General features: G+C 41.8%; 1 protein-coding gene across 1 annotated transcript in view; it reads left to right on the top strand.

Moving 5' to 3' along the window:
* Positions 1 to 26,213, top strand: part of scn4bb (sodium channel, voltage-gated, type IV, beta b) — a 155,673-nt gene that overhangs the window by 43,118 nt on the left and 86,342 nt on the right. The window contains exons 2-3 of the mRNA XM_064352054.1: positions 19,939 to 20,102; positions 20,420 to 20,633. Of these exons, the coding sequence (XP_064208124.1) occupies positions 19,939 to 20,102; positions 20,420 to 20,633 (378 nt within the window). The remainder of the gene's footprint in view (positions 1 to 19,938; positions 20,103 to 20,419; positions 20,634 to 26,213) is intronic.

The following is a 26,213-nucleotide window of genomic DNA, read 5'->3' as shown; positions in this document are numbered from 1 at the left end:
ACAGGAATTACGATAGAGATCCTGCTCCTAGAAAAACGGCTCGTCTTGTTTTGGCGCCCGAAACTGGAGAGATGGACAGTGATGAAGACGATGACCTGTCAGGTGAGTCAATGAAACTATGTACCTATACAGGGCTGTCATAAATTATGATTATTATTCACTATACTGACCATGAGTGAGAATAAACTAGCTAGCTTATTTGCATGAAACAGCTGTGTCAGCTTTCCGTATGAAAACATCAAACATGTCATATGGTAAGGTTAAGCCTAAATAAGTTTAAATGCAAATAAATAAATAAGGAGTTACCCTATAATACATTACAAACATTACATAAGGCTTATGAAAATAAATTGTTCTTTGAGTGGTGACTGTGTGAATTAATCATTATTATTATTATTATTATTATTAGTAGTAGTAGTAGTAGTATTTTTTATTATCAATACCAAGGACACAAGGAGATCCACTTGGCTCAGTAGTAGACTTCGGTCTATGAAATGCATTAAGTTTTCACATAGTAACATTGACTTTTTTTTCTTTCTTTTAAAAAAAAAAAAAACAGAGTCACATCCAACTCTCGAAAATCTGGCCGATAAAATCATTCCTCCTGGCCATGGTGATGCTGGCCCTTCTGTAGTAGATTGTCATTGCTGCTGCAAGCTCAATGAAGGAAAGCCTTGCCATACCAGATTCCCCAAAGAGGAGCTCCTTGATGTCCGTCTGCAGTACCTCAACCTGTCTCGTGAAGAGCTTGACATTGCCATTCTCTCCAAGCTTTCTTGTGGAATGCATCTCTCTGACACAACATCAAGGTCCAGGAAGAGAGAGCAGACACTGCGTTTAGCCCACCGTACTGATTATTACTATCATGGGCATAGGATCTGCCATGATATTTTCAAATATCTCCATGGGGTTGGGCAGGACAAATTGAATGCATTAATGAAGCATTACAAGGCTTCTGGGGTGGAAGCAAGGGTCCACAAGCTGAATAAGAGGCTTCCTGCAAATGCATTAAAATTGCAGGACACGAGCCATTGTGGATTTCATCCTCAACTATGCAGAGGCCAATGCGATCATTCTTCCAGGCCGCACACCAAGGCATTGGAAGGCAGATGTAAAACTGCTGCCAACCAACTGCAGCAAGAGGAAGGTCTATGAGCAGTACTCGCAGCCGTGGAGAATGCTGGCATGCAAATGGTAACCCTGAGAACCTTTCAGCGAATGTGGCAGCTGTTAGTACCCTTTGTGTCGACCATGCGCCCTGCCACTGACCTGTGCTGGTACTGTCAGTCAGGTGTCGCTAAACTTCAACATGCTGCCAATCATCCAGAGGCTGAGAAAAGTGCAGCCTTCCGTGATATTGAAGAGCACTTGGCTAAAGTCGCAATGGAGAGATCCCTCTACCAACAAATCTGTAAAACAACAAAGGAGGAGATCCCCTTTGGTGCAGAAATAGGACCCCATCCTGCCTGCAGCTTCCCTGGGAAGATGCATTACAGTTTTGATTTTGCGCAGCAGGTCCATTTCCCATCAGACCCCTTGCAGCCTGGTCCAGTGTACTTCAAGTGCCCTCGGACATGTGGTCTCTTTGGGGTGGCATGTAAGGCCGTCCCAAAGCAGGTAAATTTTTTACTTGAAGAGAGCTGCCAGTCAGGGAAAGGTGCCAACTGTGTAGTGTCACTCGTTCACTACTTCTTCAAGCACTATGGCATGGGTGAAGAAGATGTCCATTTACATGCAGATAACTGCAGTGGACAAAACAAAAACTCCACAATGATGTGGTACTTGATGTGGAGGGTGCTAACAGGGCGTCACAAGAACATCACCTTCTCCTTCCTGCTAACTGGACACACAAAATTTAGTTGTGACTGGTGCTTTGCTCTTGTGAAACGCTTGTTCAGGAGGACAAGGGTAGACTGTCTAAATGACATTGTCAAGGTGGTCAAGGAATCTTCCCATGTCAACATTGCTCACGTCTGCGGCAAGGAAAATGGAGAGGTCATTGTGCCAACATATGACTGGACGAGCTTCCTCAGCACATACTTCAGGAAAGTTGGAGGAATAAAGAAAAACCACCACTTTCACTTTCGTGAGGGGTCAGGCATAATTGAAATAAAAGAGTTCTGTGACAGTGGTGCAACCCAGCAAGTTCTTCTGAGAGGAGGAGTGCCCCTACCAAGCAAAATGCCAGACCAGATCCTAACAAAAGGACTCGATGCGAAGCGGCAGTGGTACCTCTAATAAGGCCATTTACTGCTGATACCTATAAAGACACCACCTGTCCGTGTCCAACAGTCCCCAAGCCTACGAGAATTGCAGTGTTCAATGTGGAGGAGTAGGTTTACAGTGCAGTGTGTGTAGGTGTACAGTGAAGGGCTGCAGCAAATTACTCAAGGAAAAAAGTGTTTGTTGATGTTTTTTTCTTGTGCTTTTAAATGTACATTTTCATCACCTTGTTAAAATATATTTGTATAATACTATTCAGAAGGTGATTGACATGTCAAATTGTAAAATTTAATTCAAAGAATTATTTTATGATAGTCACACATAATTAACCCTAATACAATGACAATAATTTGTAAAACACTATGTACTTCTACTGTTAAAATCTATTTCTATATTTCATTGAAATAATACTGGTGATGTTCAGTTATTGATATACACCAAGGTGTTTTTGTTTTTTTCTTTAGTACTTCTCAACTGATTTTAGTGCTGCCTCCTCAAAATTTAGCATAAGCATGTTACATGGATTATTATTATTATTAGTAGTAGTAGTAGTAGAAGTATTATTATTATTATTATTATTATTATTATTATATCATTTCAAAGAATACTTTTGTGTTGTCTCACATAATAAATACAATGACAATCATTTAACAAAAACAAAGCTGAGTGTTGGCGTTTTTTCTTTTGTAGCTAGAAATAGAATTCTGTGGAACTGAATGGAATCTTTGAGGCAGTTTTTCTCCATTTCTACTTCACGGCGCAAGAAGGCTTTAAAACATCATAACTTTGGCTCTGATTGAGATAATTCAACAATTCAAAAACATTTAAATAGGGATAAATCTCGATTTTTCTAGATTTGTGACCAGCTGAAAATGTCAAAATTTTACCATGTGAAGGGTTTTCCCAGACCGCCACTCATATTTTTGGCCTTAATTGTGCGGAGAGGGTAGACAGCGGGATATCTCGTGCTCTTACACATAACCGTCAACAAATATTGATTCCCTCCCCGAGAAGCACAAATCGGCCCAACGCAATCCAAAATCAGATAATGGAACGGCTGTTCCTCCATTACGCGAATGGGTTCTAAAGGTGCTGGGTGAATTTTCCTATTGGGTTTCCCGGTGACTTGACAGGTGTAACGTTTTAATGTACACCAAAATGTCATGTTTCAACTTAGGCCGATAGAACTGACGAAGTATATGGTCATAAGTTTTCCGGACACCTAAATGTCCAGATAAACCATCATGTGCCGTGCGTATTACCTCATTTCAAAATTTCAACGGTATTACAACTTGTGTAATGGGGACATCGTCCAACATAGAAGGGTGTAACAAACAGCGGCGCAACAATAAACCATCTTGCAGAAAATAACCAGACTGATTTTTTTCTGAGTCTGAACACACCATTTCAAATAAAGGAGCTAAACTAGGGTCGGATTTTTGTTCACTGATCAACTCATCACGAGAGACTGTGACTAAAGAAGAGAGCGAGATATCATTTGACTCTGACTTAACAGGTATATCAGAGGGCAAAGGAGTAGACATACTTACATCGCAAGTTTCAGCTCCCGTGATGCTCATTTCATTAACACGGGGCTGCTCAACCTCGGCTTTGACCATAGAGCACGTCAGGACACAAGCTGTGAAAACCTCCGGGTGTCGGCTGGCCCATTCATCGACCTCCCCCGATGAGACCAGCTAAGCCTTCACGCGCAAAGGTGGTGGAATGTTCTTCCATACAAAGCCCTTGGCCAGGTCATTCCTAAGGATGACTTGCACACCCTCCACAGGTAAGGTTGGTCTCACTCCTATAACGATATCACCCTGTATTAAATCAGTGCTGAGGTATATTTTATGCAAAGGGACATTTACCCTGGACATTTCAATACCATGAACCATCGTATTCTCCCCAGTAGCAGTCCCCTGAGAAAACGGCAAAGTACCATCCATAATAAAGCGCTGCGCAGCTCCCGTGTCTCGCAACACACGCACTGTTTGTTTTTTCGGACTCCCCTGTAATGAAACAAAGCCATCATTAATAAATGGAACAAATTCGGGGTCAGGTATACCAGTGCGACATGAGACAGTCGGCTCAATGTCGGATAAAGGAACTGGGCTGCGTTTCCGACTTTCGATGTACCTTAACGTTTTACGAAGGTTCTTAAGGTATACCTTCTTAAGGGAAACCGCTTTTTTACGAGTGTTTCCCAGACTATACCTTAAGGCAACTCTTAAGGGACAACTTAAAGATACATCGTAAGTTGGAGCTGGCCTTCACTGTGGTGCTGAAAAGTTTATCAATCGATGCCAAGCGAATCGATTGTCTCACTTGTAAAGGCTTGTGAATGACGTTTTAATATTACACGTGTTGTCATAATCATTTTACATCAATCTAATATTGCAGAAGAGGAAGCTATGCCTACTAGAGATTATCTGCTAATCTCCTTAAGAGTCCGTTAAAACGAGATCTTGTGATAGTTTCAATAAATACGTACATATAGGCTACAATGGATAAAATAAAAAGCGTCAATCGGGACATATAAGCCATAGTCTGGGACTTCGTGGAAGCCCAGGGGAAAGGATATAGGCTACATATGGGTGAATTATTTTGTTCTTATTGAAACAAAGGTCTAATGTTAATTTGTTTTTGTCACATAATAAATAGGCAACTGTAGCAGCAGATCACTGCACTGCACTGATTCCCGCGAACTTTTCTCTGCAATGCAAAAAATGGTCGTAGATGAAAGGCAAAAGCGCGTCTGTGGAAATTGATCATGATGAATTATATACCGGGTGCCTTATGAATAGGTCTACCTGTTAAAGTTATTTGTTCATCCACCTTAATTTGCTCTTGGATAATCTTAAATTTAACCAAGAATATCATTATTGGGTTGTTTACCGAAAATCATAAAACAACATGGTAAGAAAAATGTTCCGTAATGTTGATATTTACCCAGTGCTATTTTGTTTTATATAGGAGGTGTGAGCTAAAGGAAGGGGATGTAGATCATTTGGCTATGTTTGTCCATTATGAGCCACTGTACCTGTATGTGTGTTTATGGTTAGCCAATCAACGTGTTCTAGTTCGGTCATGCAAGTAGAATCACTCAACGTTGTTTTTGCACACACAGGTTTTATATTCTTAATAAACCGGCGGTTTGTTCCAAGTCAGTGTGATCATTGCCTCACACACAAACGAAATAATTTCTACAGGGTATGCAGTCAGAAAAGCCATATCCTAAGTTAGCGCCAATACGTATAAATTAAAAAAACTTTTTTTTTGTTTTTCACAAATTGGATTAGTATTCTGGATAGGCCCTATACTTAATTACCATCATGATGGGGATAGACAGGTAAAACGACAACATTCTCACGACGTGCTATGCACAGAAACGTTGATTGGATAATTAATTTTCGTAAAGTTAATATTAAACTATCTATGTAATTTTCGCATGCAGATGTGCTACTAGATGCGCACTGTAGTACAACTGTCGATTTGAAAAGCAAAATGTTGGCGTAATAAGGCTGAAACCGCGGAGCGCAGCGCTAAGGGACAGCTTACGAGTGCCCCAGACCACCCTTTTAAAGGTATACCTTAGTTAAGGAGACGCTGGGAAACAGCTCGAGAGCTAAAGGAAGAGCTTAAGGGATACCTTACGACGCACGTAGCGCTAAGGAGACTCTGGGAAACGCAGCCCTGTTCTGTTACGTGCTGGTACCTCTAAAACAGTGGGTTTGGAACCCTGTGTATTTCTAGATGCGAATGACTTGTCATTAGATTTAAAAATAGGACATTCCCTTCTCCAATGGCCCTTATTTTTACATGCATGACATAATCGAGACCCGTCATATTTTTCATCCGTACCAGGGACCGATCTCACGGGAGCAGGGTTATTGGAACGCTGACGCGGTGCAAAGCTTTTACGATTATCAAACTGCCCGTTTCCCAATGGGCGCAAACCACCAAAGACCTGTTTATGCGTAAGTGCGTAATTATCAGCCATTGACGCAGCTTCTAATACGCAGGCTTACATACTGCGTGCTCACTAATATGAGTAGCAATTGGTTCTAAAATCGTATTTTTGAATTGCTCTAGAATTATCATATCGCAAAGTTCCTCATAAGAAGTCATTTTGGATGCTTTCCGCCAACGATCAAACTGAACAACCAATTCTCTCATGAACTCCACATGAGTCTGCTTATCAGTGCATCTTGCATGTCTAAAACGTTGTCTATAAAATTTTGGGACCATTTTGTAAGCCTGCAGAATTGCATCTTTAACTTTCGGATAGGATGCAAGAGAAACAGTGTCCAAAGCAATAAAGACTCCCTGAGCCCTCCCGCTTACTACACACTGTAGTAATAGAATATGATCAGCCTCTGACCATTGTTTAGTTACAGCAACCCTTTCGAACAAAGTAAAGCAAGTATCCAAATCTTTTTCATTAAATTTAGGGGCTAATTTCAAGTTATGCACTATACCATTGTGAACAGGTAAATGGGATTCATCACCATCGCCATGTAACACAGATGATTCAACCTTTCCATCTGAGATCATCTCTAAACAGTGTCTTCAGTATGCTTCTGCGTCTTTGTGTTTATTGGCCTCAAATTTCAATTTTTCCTCGGCGAACTGTAATTCTCGTTCTCTATGTTGCAGCTCTTTTTCTTTAAGCTTTTCATTAAGTTTCGCCATTTCTAGCTCTTGTGCATGTTTAATCTTAGCCAATTCTAGTTGCAAAGTGTTTTCCATCTCCAATTTCTTCAATTCCAATTCAGCAAGCTTTATTTCCTCAATAGTCCCCGTTGCCTCATCATGCCTACTTTTAACACACCTCGCTCCACTGCAAGCTCAAACAAATAATTGCGAAGTTCCGTAACCTTAAATCGCTTACCACACAACGGAGCAGACTCGCCCCAGTACTGAGCCAGCAACAATAACTCGCTTTTAACCAGAACGTGCAAAGAAGCGGCAGACGGACACAGTAAAAACTAATTTACAAACACGCAATCAATTCAAGAATTTAACCACAAATCCAAAACAAACATTGGACTCACGCGCCAAGAACAAAGCAGAGGATTAAACCCCTTTTAAAACTCAATAATCAATCCCTGTTATAACCAACTCACAGTTCGCAATCTCCAGTATAGCATCGGATAGGTGAATCCCGCTTCATCCCATAAAACAGTTCAATATCCTACTCCGCCTTCCCAGAAGCTCACTACAAGAATATTTAAACGCTAGAAAAAGCTAACCTGTCTGCACCAGCTGTCGTGTCTAGGAACCGACAAAATTCAAAGTCCAATCTTTAATTTGTAGAAAACAACTTCACGAGGGAAAAGATACCACAGCAGCAAGCTCTTCAGAAAAGTTAGACTTTATTTGAACAGGTGCACAAAGCCGGATCAATTCTGCAGAATTGAACCTCGATTGTCAGTTTTACATTCATTTTATACACTGTGCACCCCACAACTCCCCCTAACACATTTTTTTAAATACCATCTGTCCTTCTTGGCACCACAATGATTTCCTGTTCTTGGGTCTACCTGACCTTATTGGCACCACAATGATTTTCTGTTCTTGGGTGATAACGTCATTGTGGAAAGTTACCCCAACTTTCCCTTAAAAAATATTAGTCTTTATTCTGTAATTTTCCATTAAGAACACAAGTCACAGCCTCCTGTAATTTTCCATTGTATTCAGGTTACATAGGGGTCACTGTAAAATATTAGTCTTCTAGCACATTTATTAGCAGTTGATCAGTTTGAAAATATAAGTGTATGGTTAGTATTTGATTAATGTTTTCTGCTGAGTGAGTAAGTGTGGTTTTTTTAAGCCTTCGGCATTCTCTTGCTTTTTCTCTACAGTTGATACTGTGGTTTCTTGCGTTTCCATAAGATCAGCTGCAACTAATGATACAGGTTTATTGGATTACATATTGATTATATGAGTGAATAGTCATACATGTGATGTACTTTTACCATGGAGCATCGAGAGTTTGGAGGAACCAATTTGATCAACATTGATGGGAATACCCTAACTTTGACATGTGACGTCATCACAATCATGGGGAATCCCAAAATTTTCCTACACAGCGAAGATCACAAAGGCCGACTGATAAACCAATGCAACACTCCACGGACGCGTCTCACGTAATGAGATCAATCTGGGCCCACTTACCTAGCTAGAGAATCAGTCCGATCACCAAACCTATAACCACATGGGGATTACTTACCGAAGAACAGGAGACGATCAACGAAGACACGAAGGGTCTAGCTCTCCAACATAAACGTAAGTTGGAGGCAACATACGCCTTCACTCCCAAATAATATAACAATGCACCGAGTCTCAATCCTGGCCTCCCACGACGTAGGTGCGTATACGTGACCTAACCAGCAGCACCTATAAACTATGTCCACGCAAAAACGCAAGGAAAACAAAACGCCGCACTTGAATGCCATAAAGCAAATCCAATACCGACCTAGAACAGAAATTTATCCCACCGCTGCCACCATTCTTGTTACGGCCCGGGTCGGGCAGGCCGAACAAAAACGGAAACCAGGCAGAGGTCACGGTGCAAAAAGTAAATTATTTATTTACAACCTATACATTAGATTAATTTAGTGTCCCGCCAGGTCGGGAGTGAAGGAGATCTGGATCCACGCCATCTTCAGCCTTTTATTCCCAGGACAATTAGCAATTATGGGTGGCCATGCCCAGTTCCACAACTCCCCCTGTTGGCTCACTGAAACAATACAGACACAGAAAAAGCAGCAGGGGAAGACAGACGCCAGGCGTGACAATAGCATCAAAGCTATCTAGGATTCCCTGGTTGGGGTAGTTAGCTACATTGCGTTTCATGCACATTGAGCTAGGTAGCATGCGTAAAACACCTAAAGTAAAAAGACAAGCAGACCTTATCTTGATCTTGATTGATGGTTGGTATAGCATCTGACTTTAGAAACATTGTCTTGGCAAAACCCATCCTCTTCTGATCATAATTGTAGAATGAATCGGGTAAAATGTGTACTGCACAATTTTGTCACCTTCGATATTTATAACTTTGCACCGTTTTGTTTTTCTGTATAATTGATCCAGACCTTTCAGAGACTTGGATCTTTTGGCAAGGCATTCCTACCTCTGCAATCTTTAATCACACAATAAGGCATTGTTGAACTGGATAGTTAATGTTAGCAGCAGACCCGCACAATATGTATTTGAGAATTTGGTCATGGCTTTGAACTTGGGAGCACACACTACATAAATATTCATACTGGGTGAGTGTTTCGACCACCGCACATTGGTAAATGCAAATTAGAAACATTTGTGACGTCATGAATTTGGTCTCAAAACTACCAATACCAAATACTCCACTAGGTGGCAATGTCGAGCATTAGTTTTTAGGGAGAAATATCTAATTTATTACATACATATGTGAAATACTTTTAAAATCAATGTGTAACCTTATAGCCTTTGGTCATAATATAAGCATTTTAAAATCATTATTTTGACTGCACAGCATCTTTAAGTATATTGACCTTGTATTTCAACATCAAATGAGTCTACCCTAGGCCTAACATTACATTTAATTAGTAGCAACAGCTAGTCCTAAGCCCTTAACACTTGGACAAGGAGAAGTGTACAATCATACATTATGATAGCATACATTATGACCTTACATACTACAAGTTTAAAATGATTAAAAATAGAAAACACATCAGTTCAAAGTTATACTCACAAACATGGCGTTTCATTGTCTTCGATTCCTGGGCTTGACCTACCGTTAAACATCAATATCTGTGCATTTCTGCAACAAAAGGTTTATAAGATTTGAATTCAGACAAATCTATGTAAAGTTAGCTGCAGTCCCCATGTTTCTGCTGTCATTCAACGGTATTTGGGTAGGCTACTAAATATTTGAAACTCAGAAAATCTGGATAATGTTAGAAAAATTTGCCCATATGAATTTTAGACATCTTGCTAGTTAGGTAGCCTAGCCAACATTGTATGGGAGAACCTGGCAAGCTAGCAAAGTTTGTGGTTATCATTTTCAATGTGACTAGCCAAATGTTACCCAGCATTAAGGAATTACCGTTGTTTGTTTTGCACCGCAATCAAGTTCTTTATGTTTTTACTATCACACATAACTACCCCTCTCTCTCTGTATGCCTTTTCCTGATGCTGAATACAAATTGACGATCACAGGCTTGGATGCCGTTCTTAACTCTTGCAATGAAAGGACTTGGAAAGATCGATATCTGGGGCAGGGAAGGTTTTAGCTTTCGGCGGTCCTCTTCCTGAGTCTCAGAAGTCTACTGAGCATGCTTGCGATTGGTCAACGTGACCCTCTGGGCGTGCAGGCTCCAAGCCGAAAGAAGCCGAACGTACAATCCTACTGCCCATTGTGTCATTTTTAACAACTTTGAGTGGGTTAGAAATAATAAAGAGATAATAATAATACATATATATAATAATAATAATAATAATAATAATAAATAATAAAAGAGATGAGGATAGATAATATTGTATTTTGTGACAATATTACAATAAGAAAATATTTGGGTGGCTATTTTTTTAATGGTCATGAAACCTCTGCCATGCAATTTCTAATGCCTCCACGAGAATGTCATCCCAAAGCACATGCTGTGGCCGAGGGGATCAATTCTTCCCTGAAGGTGTTGGTAAACAAGGTTTTGTAGAGCCTCAGGTGTCTCTGGAACATCAACTGTCCCTTCAGGGTCTACTGGTGTTGGTCCCGCCCAGTCAATTCCATAGTCTTCCAGATCCCCCTATATGAGAGCAAAATGTGGTCATAAAGACGTTTTGAAAGCTATCTCACCTCTCAAATAGAAGGGCACTCGGAGAGTGCAGACCTCCACCAAGGCCAAATGCCAAATGCAAATCTTGCAATGTTAACAAAAGCGAAAAATAATTTGTGGATTTGCCCCGTGATTCGGATCCACTTCAGAATTTTGTGGGTTCTTCCTTAGCTCATGCTACATCCCTCCACCACGTTTAATGAAAATCAGCCTGGTAGTTTTTGCGTAATCCTGCTGACAGACAGACAGACAGTCAGACAAACTAACAAACAGCACCGAAAACATAACCTCCTTAGCGGAGGTAACTATGACTGAGTAAGTTGTGCAGTAAATTAATAATTGCTTCATGGCACCACATTTGAGATGTGTTTGATTTGTAGATCATACATTCACAGAATGACATAATACATTTTTTATTGTAAGTAAAAGTACGGAGTGTAGCACAGTGGGCAAGGAACTGGGCTTGTAACCGAAAGGTCGCAGGTTCGATTCCCGGGTAGGACACTGCCGTTGTACCCTTGAGCAAGGTACTTATTCGAAATTGCTTCAGTATATATCCAGCTTTATAAATGGATACAATGTAAAATGCTATGTAAAAACGTTGTGTAAGTCGCTCTGGATAAGAGCGTCTGCTAAATGGCTGTAATGTAATGTAATGTAAGTAAAAATGATTCTAAGGCAGTCCTGCTCATTGACGAGGTCAGATATTGGATTGTTGCCCATTAATTGCCCCTCAATCCACAGTTGTTGAGGTGACCTTCCTTACTCTGTGGAAAGGGAATGGCGATCCCATGCTTGTTTGAAAAGCTGCAAATGTCTATTTATTCGGGGAAGCGTCACATAATGCAGGCAAATCAGGTCAAGCTCATTCTCAGAGTTTAAAGCAGCAGTGTCAGAGAGATGTTGGAATGCTGTATGGTAGTTCACGGTCACAGCACACCAAACATCTCTCCATAGCCTCTCGATTCTCTGATTATGAACGCTGCGTCCCGTTATGAAACTTCTTCTTTCTGAGATAGGAAAACAGAAATGACAATGGAAATGCATATTACATTATTTAGAAATAAGACAAAGATCAGCACAAGTGTATAAGTGTGTCCTGGAAAAATATTTTTCATTGACTACATTACTCAATTCAAAATGACAAAAAATAGTATTAATATACCTGGTCCTCGTTGGGGATGCTCGAGCATGAAGCGGGCCACATCCACATTCTCCCCTCCTTTATCACTGCGGACCCTTGTTGGAATTCCAAACTGATGGACAGCTCCAAGAAAGGCCGTGCGAACAGTGGAGGCTCTATTATTGCCACTTGCAGTGAGGTACTGTGGAGGAAATTCTTCTCCTTCTAGGTTCTGAGGTGAGATTGTTGCAGAGTTGGCGATGTAAGAAGAAAGAACTCTAACACTATAAAGTCTTATTAATTATTTATTTTCACACAAGCTTGCGGGAGGTCCCGTTAACTTCGCAAAGACAAGGGGAACTCTCATCTCCCCAGAGACGAGAGGAACCCTCATCTTTGCAGAGACAAGAGGAACTCACTGAACAATGGGAATGCATAGATTTTTATACAGTCAAACTTCCTTAATATGCATATACTATAATGAAGCAAAACCAATCAGCATAGATCACACCAAAAGTTACATTTATGCTGTGTCAGCTACTTATCCAATAACAAAGCACTAATCTAAAATAACTGTTCTTTCCAGCATCTGTTTCCTGTCTGTGCTGGGCTAGCGGTATTCTCTCCAAACCTAGGTTTCGGTTCATCACCTGAAGGTCATGGCTAGTTCAAGTCCCCCAATTCTAAGAAACCGCATAGAACACCAACTCCAGGAAACTGCACAGACGTCTACATAGATCAACACTGCTGTTGCAACAGTTTTCATGAACATGATCTCTTGAGACACACATACATTTATAACTATATTCTTGATTAATCAATACAATCTTTAATAAGCAATATGAAGAAATATAAAACCATTAAAAGGAAAAGCATACTTCCACAGTACATAATTTTTCAGCTGTACCCATCGATTCCTCCATCGATCATAATTCTCCAACTGGAAAGGCACAATTAGTTAATTTTCTGTATAATTCAGAAGGAACTATTTATGTCTGATAACATATTTTCTTATGAAAGACTCTGACCGAATCAACTTATGATTTCCGTCAATGTGCCATAGAGCCATGGGTGCTGGTACTGAGTACACTCTTCTTGAGATAATGTTAATTTCAAGCCCACGACAAATTGTGCCGACAAGATCGACAAGTCTCAAAGTTTCCATCACTCGAGATCTTTGAACCCTTGAGAAAAGGAAAAAGAAACTCAGTGAAATGACTGCTATGAATACAGCCTGGTTATGACATCATAATTCGTTTAGGTGTGTTGTATAAAGGCTCACTTCCATCCAGCACTGTTGAGATATCCACTGACACTTTTTATTCCTGAATCAGGAAACTGTTGTATGAAATCAGTGACCACTCTTATGAGATCATCATTTGAAATGTCACTATAGTACATTCTGATGGACAAACCATTCTCTGTCCAATATATTCATTCTTCTCCTTATTGTTCTGTAACTGACGCCAAATAAGCATGCAATTTCCCTGACAGTGAAATTGAACTCTAGGAGGTACTCATGTTGTTCACCGGAAATATCCCAAGAGGGACGTCCTCTCTCCCCAGTCCTCAGCATGGCACGCTTGAATCCATGTGTTGGCTGATTTTTTGCTCCTAACAAGCGCAACACTACTTGCATGCTTTGCAATACACTCTCCATGTCAGTAAAAATTCTGTTGTGTACACATCTCAGAAGAATACCACAGAGTTCCTCATAGCGACAGTGAAGAAAATTCAAATCCATTTGTGAAGGGTGTGTTTCAAATGGATCACATAGTCACTGACATTGATTGTAGATTTACTTCAAGAGCTCATGGCTCTGCTGGTTATCATGAGAACTACGCAAAGATACAATATCATGATTTCAATTTGATTGTTATTATGTTTTTAGGATTCAAATAAACTCAATGTCAAATGCTGAATAACCTAATTTCCATGCATGGAACAATTAGCCTAGCCCATCTTGTATTGGCAAGATAAATAGGCCTATTTTATCGACAAAATTGAACATAAAGCAGTGTGCCTTACCGGTCCATAAGAATTCAGCCTTAGAATTTCTTTGTCTGCCCTCGTGTTTTATATCTGTTCTTATACCTTCTATAAAAATCACTAATCGATTTTGATGTTACAAAGCACGACACAAAAGTTTGGATGTAGGCAGGGGTTAAATTGGGATTTGGGAGGTGGGTGGACCCTGAGATCCGGTGGGAGGTGGGTGAAAAAAGATAAAAAGCAATGAATGTCTCGGCTCAAAATAGTTGTATCTTTAATGTATTATGCACATAATTGTAATTAAGGAAAACAATGTTTTAAAAAGAATGTATATTATAGATGCAAGCTTTCACATAAAATATTTCAAGTTTATTGAGTGTCATTAATGCTGAGAATTCTTTTACCTACGAAAATAACCGGTCATCCTCCTCTTTTGTCTTCCCTTTCTTCCTCCTTTATCCATCTTTCTTAAACTGTCGAATTGAAACAAAATAAAACCAGCGGCGACTGGCTAGCTGAATTGGTGATGCGCAAAACTTTCCTTTAAACTAATCATTTATCTCAAGATGTTTTAATTTATTTTCAGTGATTAACAAGCATGCAAACGATCTTACTAAGCAATTGGAAAGGGACACACAGCTTCTTCGCATTGTGTTAGAGAGATTAAATGATAAATGCGATTTAGAAAAATCCGTTTTAATCACTAAGCAGTGGCGGAATCTTCCCCTGATTTTCCTTGAGTATCAATGCAATTAATCCACAAAGTAGGCTACTCAATAGCAATACTATCATATATAGCCAGCTCTCCCCCAAATAGGCAGTTTTAGCGAGTAGCCTAGGCCTTATAGCCTACATTTATTTTCATTTGCAGTACGAAATTGTGCACATTTTTAATCAAAATTATTTGTGGATACATGCACTTCTTTCTCTGCACTCAAATTCATGGCAAATATCTGCAATGCATAGATTGTAAACAAAATTGAAGTGCAGGTTTTGTTTTCTGTCCAAAACCCTTGAATGAGCAGTTCTTAAACAATTAACCACTGTAAGAGCCTCACGCCTCTCCTCTGTCCTGATCCTTCTTGACCTGTCTGCTGCTTTCGACACGGTTAACCATAAAATACTCCTCTCCGCCTTGGCTGAGATGGGCATTGCTGGGACTGCCCTGTCTTGGTTCGCTTCCTATCTCATCCCCTTGTTACAGGAGTGCCACAGGGATCTGTACTGGGTCCTCTGCTGTTCTCCTTATACACCAAATCTCTTGGTTCAGTTATTAATTCACATGGCTTCTCCTATCATTGTTATGCAGATGACACACAACTCTTCCTTTCTTTCCCCCCCTCGGCCACACAGGTCAATGATAAGATATCTTCCTGCCTGGCTGACATCTCCACCTGGATGGCCAGCCACCACCTGAAGCTCAACCTCAACAAAACTGAGCTGCTCTTCTTCCCATGCAAGACCTCCTTACTTTGTGAGCTCTCAATCACGGTTGATCGCACCACAGTGACTGCTTCTCACTCTGCCAAGAGCTTAGGGGTGGTCCTGGATGACCAACTGGACCTCAAGGAGCACATCAAGGCAACATCACGGTCCTGCAGATTCCTTCTGTACAACATCAGATGGATTCGACCATACCTGACGACGCACTCTACCCAGCTGCTCGTCCAGGCTACGGTGACCTCTCGCCTTGATTACTGCAACTCTCTCCTTGCAAGCCTGCCAGCTTGTGCCATACAGCCACTACAGATGATTCAGAATGCCGCTGCCTGACTCATCTACAGCCTTCCCAAATTCTTCCACGTCACTCCTCTGCTGCGATCACTCCACTGGCTATCGGTTGCTGCCAGGATCCGGTTCAAAGCCCTGACCCTTACCTACACTGCAGCCAACAGGACAGCCCCCATCTACTTGCAGGACATGATTCGATCCTATGTGCCTGCTCGACCACTCCGCTCTGCGGCAGCAGGGCGCCTTGTAACCCCTCCCACCCCCCCAAAGGGATCACAGAGCTTCTCCACCCTAGCTCCCCAGTGATGGAACAAACTCCCCATCCCTCTCCGAACCTCCCCCTCACTATCCATCTTCCGTCGTGGCCTGAAGACTAATCTCTTCAGACTATACCTAGACGAACTACCACCACGCTGTATATGTCACTCTAATTCCATCCCCCCCCACCTTTTTATGTTATATGTTTTGTTACATGTTGCCCCATCCCAGCACTTTTTGGTCATTTGTATTTGTCCTAATACTGTAGCTTATTCTTCTGCCTAGTTGGCTTTGCAGAGGTTAGGTCAGAATAGTGTTCACTGTGTGAACTACACTGTGTTCTTGGCTAGAAATAGCTGTACAAAATAAGTACTGTATCTTATTAAACCTGTGTTTAGTAGTTGTCTATGACCATGAAATGCACTTTTTTGTACGTTGCTTTGGATGAAAGTGTCTGCCAAATAAATGTAATGTTGTTTTTGCTGGTTATTCTGAAAGCTAACACGGTAGATAACAGACTGGTGTAGGATATCGTTTGTTAAGTGTAGACTACTTGGTGTTAAAACTGATTTTTAACAAATAAATTGGATTTATGATTTAATCCCCGTAATACGGTATGAAGACGCTCTGTGTTAGGCTACTTGCAATTTTATTAGTCCGATCGTTGGCACGCTTGATAATAAAGGAAAATTATTAATGAAAACAGGGTGAGATCAATGATTAGTTTAAAGGAAAGTTTTGCGCCCCACCAATTTTCAGCTCTAAAGTTATGTATGTGGGAAATATTCAATCCTAGGTTAGCTGCTGACCAGCAACCTGCTGATTTTGCTGAAGCAATCAAAGTTGCCGTTAATAATAGCCGGGGTTCATGGGGGCTGTTTAATCATCTCGCTTTAAAATGTTGCATAGGCCTAGATGAAATTACATGTTAATGAAATTACCTACCGCGTCCGCTTCCAAACAATCAAGACAATCAACAATATTTTTCTTTCTGTGCCTGTCTATATAAACGACTGTTCCTCCTTTTTTTTTTTCCTTCAAATTTTTGATTGGTTGAGCGAGTAACTGGCTATACATGGACTGCAGCCTACAAAAAATGGACTGGATTTAGACGCGCATGTGACATAATTTTGGCTCAAATGGAACCTTATACTCCTGGTACCATAGGCTTCTCGTACGAGCATTTTGTAATTTTGACATGCATCAATCTCTTTGTGTTCCTTTTCTTTGACTTATTTTGTTAGATTGTATGTCTCTTCTCATATAGAATAGTTGTCTTTATTTGTCCTGCTTTGCAAAATACCATGTTTAACTTTAACTGCCTATTTTTGGTTATCGTCAACTGTCTTATTCATTATATAACTATTATAACTATTTTTCCTTTTCAGCGCATCTAACATACATGGTTTGCATATACGTTGACCCAGGTGTGCATCTCTACGAGGACCAGTCAGTGTATAGGCCTTATATATGGTTTAGAGAATAGTGTTAGTTTCACTGACCAAAAGTGCAGCTGCTTCGTTACTGATGTTAGTTTCAGTGTCCAGATAGATTTAAGTATTATTTCATATAAATAGTAATTGGGTCACTGTTTGGGATATTTATATAGTTTCACTAACCTGATGGAGTAACCTTAATTAGGGCTTCTGGACCCGGACAAAACTAATTTTCCAGGTTAAAGTCGCTTATTCATGGCGTGAAAACATTATTTGCAAGATTCCTGGATGAGTAGCACCTTTACCTGCCAGGATAGTATCAGAGAACAATTAGATGAATGTCTGGCAGCAGTAGATAGTATTTCTTTCTGGGGTATAAGTCTTGCCACCCATTATTTCAGCACACCCCAGTCAGTACATGTATACAAAAACATGTGTTCACACACACATCCACATTACAGATTTATGGAGTCAGATAAACTTGGTTTCCTCCTTGCAAACATATCTAAATAAACTTGATTTCCTCCCTGTGACCATGACTAAATCCTTACAGTTTGGTGACCCCGATGTGATCGGCAGGATACCAATTTTCCCTTACAACACTATGTCTTATGTCAGCCATCCAACCCTGTCCCTCAACTATACTACTAGATTTAAAAATAAAAAAAACTTTAAAGGAGTACCATGGTGATTTTCACACTTTCTCTATTTTATGTGCTATTTGCACAAGAGGCATTGAAGAAACACAATGAGCAAAGTATTAAATATGTCCGTTCTGTATTTTTGGAGAAATATGCGTTTTAAATTCATCGTCCCATTTTCAACCGGTTGAGAAAGTTGTCATTTTTCTACGTCACGAATACAGTAACCACTCCTATTTCCACGCCCCGTAAAGAAATCTGACAGGATACACTGTCCTGCTGTTCAGACAATGCAAATATTTGACTAACGTTAGGTTCACTTAAATTAGAGTTCCTTTAGATTATTTCTGGTTATATTCATTTAGCTAGCTAGCTAACGTTAGCTAGCTAGGAGGTTTGCTTTCATAAGGCAATGTTATCGATAACGTTAGCTTGCTAGTTCGCTTTTATGAGGACGTTATAGTTGTGCTTTTATCTTAACTTGGCTAGCTAGATAGCAAAAATTGTAACTGGATACAAGTCAACGTCCTTACCTTAGCTATCTATCGATACTTGATATACTACTAAGCTAGCTAGCTTGTGAAAATTCAGTCTCCCAAAGAGAGCGCGTATCATGGGGGTAGCTATGGTAACGGGGAACGGTCTGTCAATCATAGCTAACTGACAGTTCTCATTACCACGCCCAGACGGTTCGGGTGAATTTTTATAGTGGGAAATTTAGGCTTAGAAAAATACGTTTTAAAGTACATTGAAATGACTGAAGAATAAAAAAATTATGCACATTTGTTTTGTTGTTGCCTGAAGACAACTGGGAAGTGTCACGTTCAACCACCATGGTACTCCTTTAAGCCCAAATCTAAATACAGTCTGCACTATGAACATGAATGGCCAGATTGTTCCAAAGGAAAGGAGCATTACAGGAAAAATGTTTCACCTTTGGGCTACTCTTCGGATAACAAAGAAGCCTACATCCTGCAAACGGGAGTGGCTTTGCATGATTATAGGGAAAAGGAGACTGTTTAGATACTCAGGGAAGGCCCATTTAAAGCCTTAAAACTGAGTGGAAGTATCTTAAGAGTCTATCCGTGATTGCCTACTGTAGGTATCCAGTAAAGAGACGCAGACACTGGGCAAATGTGCTCAGATCTCCTTGGTCTGGTAAGAATACAAGCAGCTTCATTTTCAATCAGTTGCAGAACCCACGGAGAGGAGTTTGCACAAAATAACATTAAAGTAGTCTAATTCTGAAGTACCAAAAGCATTGACTGGTTTTCCGCATTATGTAGTCCTCAAATGATGAAAAACAACCCTAGATATGTTCTTTATCTGTTTCAAGTGAAAGGTCCAGGTGACACCAAGATCTTTGATGACAGCACTTGAGGGCACGTGTGCCATCTAGGTATAATAGTCAAATATTTTGCATCTCATTGACAATCATTACATCTGTTTTGTCAAAATTCAGCAAGGTGAAAGTTGCAAGCGGATCATTCATTCCATTATATCTATGAGACAGGCTTTCATTGTTGAAAATTAAACAACTTCAGGCTTAACTGATATAAACAACTGAGTTGCCTGCATAACAGTGTAGGTTAATACCCTGTTTGCAAATAACTTGCCCATGGTGAAGCATATATAAAGAAAAGAGTATGTTACGTATGGTGAGGCAGAGGCCTGAGGTCAGCAGGCCTCATACCATTTCTGCTCTCTCTTCTTAGGGGTGTGGGGTACCCAAGCTCTGGAGATGTCGGTGGGGAAGGTACCATTCCTAGAGGCAGTAAACGGTAGCACTGTGCTGCTGCCGTGTACCTACGCTAGCTGCATTGGCATCAAGAACCTCTACTTCAGATGGCAGCACAATGACAATGGCACCATGGACACGGTGAGCAAGCCCTACTCCTCCTCCTCACCGCTCTGAGGAAACATTGTTCTCATCACCACATTTCTAAGGATGCGCTACTGCTCTTCCCCATTTTCTGAGGAAGCCTTGCCCCTCAGAGGAAGCCCCATCTCTCATGATGCTAATAAGGGGGATTATTCTTATGTTGTCACTAATGATGATGGTAATGATATACTGACGATAATAAGCTTTACAGATAATTTTTTGTGGCATGTGGGCCAGTTGAGGGAGGGGAGATTGACTCACACAGACAGATGCCAAAGGTCTAAATGCTAGTCTCCCTGCCTCCTTCACCCCAGTTGTGTGATTCGGTGATCCCAGAAGATGGTGTGGATCCACATGTGAACATTTTCAAGGAGCGAGTGGAGTTTGTTGGAAAAAATAATAACATCTCCATCTTACTGTGGAACATCACCTTCGAGGACGAGGGCCAGTATACCTGCTACGGACGCAACCCCAAAGAAAAGGGCAAAAACCACAGCGCAATCTTCACCCTCTATGTGGTGGATGAGCGTGAGTGACAAAGCCTGGGGGGCTGAATGCATATGCCCAATCTATTAAGATCACATCACACACACACACACACACCTATACATAAACACACACACACACAAACACACAATACAGGTTGACCTTTCCCATTCTGGTCATATGCATTTACAGGAATGTATTTACCCGGTGTTTGTTTTTGTGTGCATATTGTAAGGGTAACTGGATTAGTAGGGGAACCAGTTTATCGAGGGCAATTTTCTCATGTGAAATTCAGTCATCCTTCAACAACATACAAAAAACCTTGTCAGTCAGGTGGCACTAATTAAGCACAGGTGATGACACAGCAGTGCTCCTGTACCATCAGGTTTCACACTGTTTTACATGCGTAGAACCACAGATATATCGCAGACATTTTTATGCTTGGACTTTACAGGAATAAAAATTATTAAATAGACTAATCATGACATAGTTATAGGCTTATAAAGACTAAAACAGTTTAACTGAAATTAAATAAAAAAGGTTAAAACTTTGATCAAATTTGATCATTAGCCCTTTTTTAACAGTCCATTCCGTCATTATTTGGTGGTGCTTAGTGTAAATATGTCCATCAAGGAAAATAATTTTTCTGCCTCCATAGATTTGAATAGGAAAAGACAAGTATTGTTTTGTCTTCAGGTCAATATTTGTTTTGGTTCAGTGGTTTGACGTATTTGAAGGGAAGGGGATCTGCCAGCCAGAGGGAAATACTGGTGGGGTTCTGATATTAGCAGAGTGTAATTTTTCCTCATAAGGATAACTTCCATCATTTTGCATTGAGAAATTGTAGTTGACGTCATGTCGCATTGCATTTCGAGGTGGCTTGCCATTTTCAGAGGCACTTAGCTCTGTGATTTAGAGATATCATTCTTATTTTGGGAAAAATAAAGCCCCAGCTAATATTCAGAATCAGAATCAGGTTTTATTGCCAAGTAGGTTTACACATACGAGGAATTTGTTTTGGTCAACACACCGAGGCAGCCATCCGCGGCGCCATCTTATTAGATGAGAAATGAGAGAACAGGAGGAAGGAGGAGGAAAAAAACAGTCCTTTCAATGAAACGAGAGGGCACTCGTTTCATTGAAACGAAGAAAAACCTCAGCACATAGCAACATCATAAAAACATTACAACAAAACTTGAAGACTTGCACATGTGGTAGGGGGTAGGGTGTCAGGGAGGGGAAGTGTCGCAGCACAGACACTGGGGGGAGCGCGCAGCCGCTCAGGCGCATCGCATCAACCCTCAGCAGACTGCACTGTAACGGGGGAGGGAGGGGGGGTGGCAGCCAAGAAGGCGTTGAGTAGGAGGTGGTGTGTGTGTTATGTATCTTCTTGTGCATGTGTGTGTAAGTCCATGGACTTCATCTCCACCACAGTCTCAACATTGTCTCTGCTGTCTGATACTGATGACGAGGACACGGCCGTTGCCGTGGAGACGACCTCGAAGAGTCCTGATCCAGAGACAAAGTTCATAGGAGCAGGGAGGTGGGGGTAGGGCCGAGCATCTGTCTGCATAACAATCCAGGAGAGTGGAGAAATATCAGCCTTCCAAGGCCGATGTGGGGGAGCCAATGAAGATAAGGATTGTTTTGGGTTCAGACAGACTTCTGCATTTTTCGTCTACCTTTAGTCCTGTGGTTCTCTCAGCGTTGTTCCAATCATCCGAATTTGATGGCCCATTTCAGTGAGCCGAACCAACAACTTCTCCAAGTTGGTATCCGTCATGCGAATTTGCGATCCAATCGCATCCAGTTTGCGATTGAGCTCGCAAATCGCTTGAGTCTGAGTGTTGACAGCCCTGCCCGTTCCCTCAATGGCGGGCAGCTTCCCAATTAGTGCTGCTAACGCCTTCTGAACTTTGCGATAAATCAGGATGCTGCCAGCTCCAAACAGCAGAAAGCCTGTTATCATAATTCCAATCAAGTAAACGTCTTCAACATCCTCAACGGAAAGGATCGACAGGCACACGACCCTCCACTCCTTCCAGGAGTCCATCGTGTATCCGGCTGCAAACGTTCCATCAGGGCAAGAGGGCTCTCCCTGACCCGTTCTTCTCGTCGAGAAAATACTATCAATTGCGTTGAGAGACCAGTTGATCAGATCCATGATTTTAGGTTTCGGAGAGAAATGCAGAGAGAGGCTCCGGATAGTTCAGACAGTGACAGCACAAGACAAGAGAGCAGCAAGCAGGGGCAGATAAGGGCAGGGAGGGAGCAGAGGAAAAACCGTCCGCCTTCGTTGAGAGCAGGAAGAGAATATTGGGCTGGTATCTGCTGGCATATTTTAGGATAGCGGTCAGCGTAGCTGCCATTCAAATATTTGTATGAATACCATAACTCTCTTGTCATATTATAAAAGTCTGCCCTGTGAAACCTGTGTAAGCCCCTAACAGGGAAATCAGACCCAATTTTTTAAATTTTTCAGACAGTTTATTTTTCATGTATAATGTAACAAATGCTCCAGTATAATCAAATGACAACATATAAATCGCTAACTTGTCAGAAAATAACAGCTGCCAGTGTGTCACATCATGACACATTTGCAGCAGGTTGGGAACTTGGAATCAAAAAGGCATGTCTCTTTTTAACCATAATTTTTTTTTTTTTTTGAACACCCATTTGTAAAACTAAAAGGCTTTATACCACAATGTAGACAAGATCCAGGTGAAGATCTAGGCTACATGTAAAAAAAATTTCCTTTGAACTAGATTTTTAAATATACGACAGTATGAATAAATAATCGATTAACCTCTAAAGCAGGGGTGTCAAACTCATTTTTACCGAGGGCCACATCAGCATAATGGTTGCCCTCAAAGGGCCAGATGTAACTGTAAGACAGTATAAATGTAACTAAATGTCACCAAATATAATGTAAAATAAATGTAACTACTCCGTAATATATTGTTAAATAACTTTCTGTATTTATTACTTAAAGTTACAAATATTACATATGCATTTGCATAGATGTAAAAAAAAGTGTTTGCTTGTTGCTCTTGTGGCAAACACGCCTGCCACAGGCCACCGAAGTGGCTTTCCTTGGGGCCCTCCAGCACAGAGACACAGGGAGATGATGTTCAGACAGTCTACATTTATTCCACGAGGGTTTGGCAAGATGGTAAAGCCAAATGAGCAGATGTTAACCCTGTCATGACGGAAGCTGCCTGGTGTGGGTGGGGATGGCAGATTTAACCTGTGCGCAGTGATTACCTCACTACGCACAGGTGCAGCCACTCCTGTTCCTGGGTCCAATTAGCCTGGCCAATTATCTAATTCTTCACCAATTATCCAATTGGCCAGGTCTAATTAGCTTGACCCAGGGCAGGTGTGGCTGCTTAAACCAGCCATCCCCACACCACATACCCCCAACGCCAAACTGAGGCCAGGGAGAACCACTGGCCGAAGCCTACACTCCCCCCCCCCACCCCCACCCCCACCCCCACACTCCCAACAAAGCAAAAGACAACAAACAAAAACACTCCAAACACAGTAAAAAAATCATTTAAAAAAATCAGGGTGGGTGACCCCGGAACAGTCCAGTACATGCGGTGACCCTCCTTCGGACGACAAGGCAGCCCTTCTTCCTCCTCCCTCCTGGAGCACGGGAAGTCCTGGGCTGCTCTGCTGGCCGGTGGGGGCGTCACCGGCTTGGGCTGTTCCAGGGGCTGTGGTGGGGTGGCTGGGCTGGTGGGCTGGTGGACTGGCCTTGTGGTGCTGGGGACCAGGAACCCTCGTGGCTGTGGTGGCCGCCAGTCGGCTCTGCTGGCGGGCGGCTGCAGGCTTATCCCCTCATGGGCTCCGGGCAAACCAACCAGGCCAAAACAAAGAACGAAAAACAACCAAACGGACGAGAAAGGAAGCAAAACGGCGCGGCCACCGCTCGTGCGCCGCCCGTGGCTGACCCGCCTTCCCGGCCAAGTCCAGCTCACGGCGCGACCACCTCTCGTGCACCGCCCGTCGCTGACCTGCCTTCTCGGCCAGGTGCAGCTCCTCAGCGTCCCAGCTGAGGATTGCTTCCTTCCCCTCCCTGGTCATCTTCCGCTCCCCATTCTCGGCCCGGAGGATCCGCCCGAAGCCCTGTCGGGAACACCTCAGCCGCCCCTCCTCCAGTGTGCTTCCTGGCTGGCCCTCCTGTGCCTCTTTGCTGTGCCGGAGGAGCCCCACGTTGGGCGCCACTGTGGCAAACACGCCTGCCACAGGCCACCGAAGTGGCTTTCCTTGGGGCCCTCCAGCACAGAGACACAGGGAGATGATGTTCAGACAGTCTACATTTATTCCACGAGGGTTTGGCAAGATGGTAAAGCCAAATGAGCAGATGTTAACCCTGTCATGACGGAAGCTGCCTGGTGTGGGTGGGGATGGCAGATTTAACCTGTGCGCAGTGATTACCTCACTACGCACAGGTGCAGCCACTCCTGTTCCTGGGTCCAATTAGCCTGGCCAATTATCTAATTCTTCACCAATTATCCAATTGGCCAGGTCTAATTAGCTTGACCCAGGGCAGGTGTGGCTGCTTAAACCAGCCATCCCCACACCACAGCTCTGTTACTATAACATAAATCCTTTTAATTTGTCAGGTTAAGAAACCCACATTACTCTATTTATCAATGATCAAACTATTCAAAGAAAAATATTAAAACACAAGTTAAGACATTAACTTTCTTCAAAAAAATTTTGTCACAGTCGAGAGGGTCAGAATAACGTACAACCAACTATAGTGAGCTACTAAGAACATGTGTGACAGATGTAGCATTTTACAAAAACAAATGGCTGCACACAGCCTTGCAGGAGTAAACATTTGTCTGCATAAACCTGTAAACAACAAATACATTACTACACAAAAAGCAGTATATGTAATAAACTCAAAATAATAAAATAGGGTTGTCTCTATGAGTTGAAAATGATGAGGATATGCTGCCTGTCCTTGAACACACCAAGTGGATCCCCTCCACCATCCTCATCCATTGATCATGTTCTGAAAACAACAAACACAAAACAAAATGCAAGAACAATCACTAAATTGCACTCAGTTTAACTATTCTTATTTTTGCTTGAAATACATTTTATCATATTTTAATTAGGTTTTTAAAAATACTTACCTATGTGTTTTCTGGCCAGATGTCTGACACCTTTTTCCTTTGGCCAGTGTGTCAATGTCTGGTTTTAGCTCTTGTGCTGTGGCAATCCGTAAAACAGCGTGGAGGTTGTCATCAGTGATGCGTGATCTGTGCTTGGTTTTGTTTAGATTCATTATTGAAAACATCTGTTCGCACAGATAGGTGCTCCCAAACATAGACAGAACACGGGCAGCATGAAGTCGAAGCTGTGGCATCACACCAGGGGGCAGTAGACGGTAAAAGTCCTCGATTGCAGCATCCTGGAACTTTGCTCTCAGGCCACTGTCGCTTTGAAGCTCGATTAACTCCAGCTGAAGGTGATGGGGTGCACTGCTGACATCGGTGGTGAAAGGACTGGCAAAGATGGCAAAGCCCGAGTGCTGTGCTTTGAAGTCAGAGAAGCGCCGATCAAACTCATTCATTAACCGGCTCAGTTTGGTAGCCAACCGGG

This window comes from Anguilla rostrata, chromosome 9, assembly GCF_018555375.3.
Source record: "Anguilla rostrata isolate EN2019 chromosome 9, ASM1855537v3, whole genome shotgun sequence".
Taxonomy (NCBI): Eukaryota; Metazoa; Chordata; class Actinopteri; order Anguilliformes; family Anguillidae; genus Anguilla; species Anguilla rostrata.
Note: the sequence above shows the minus strand (reverse complement) of the source record. Positions and strands in the feature narration are given on the sequence as shown.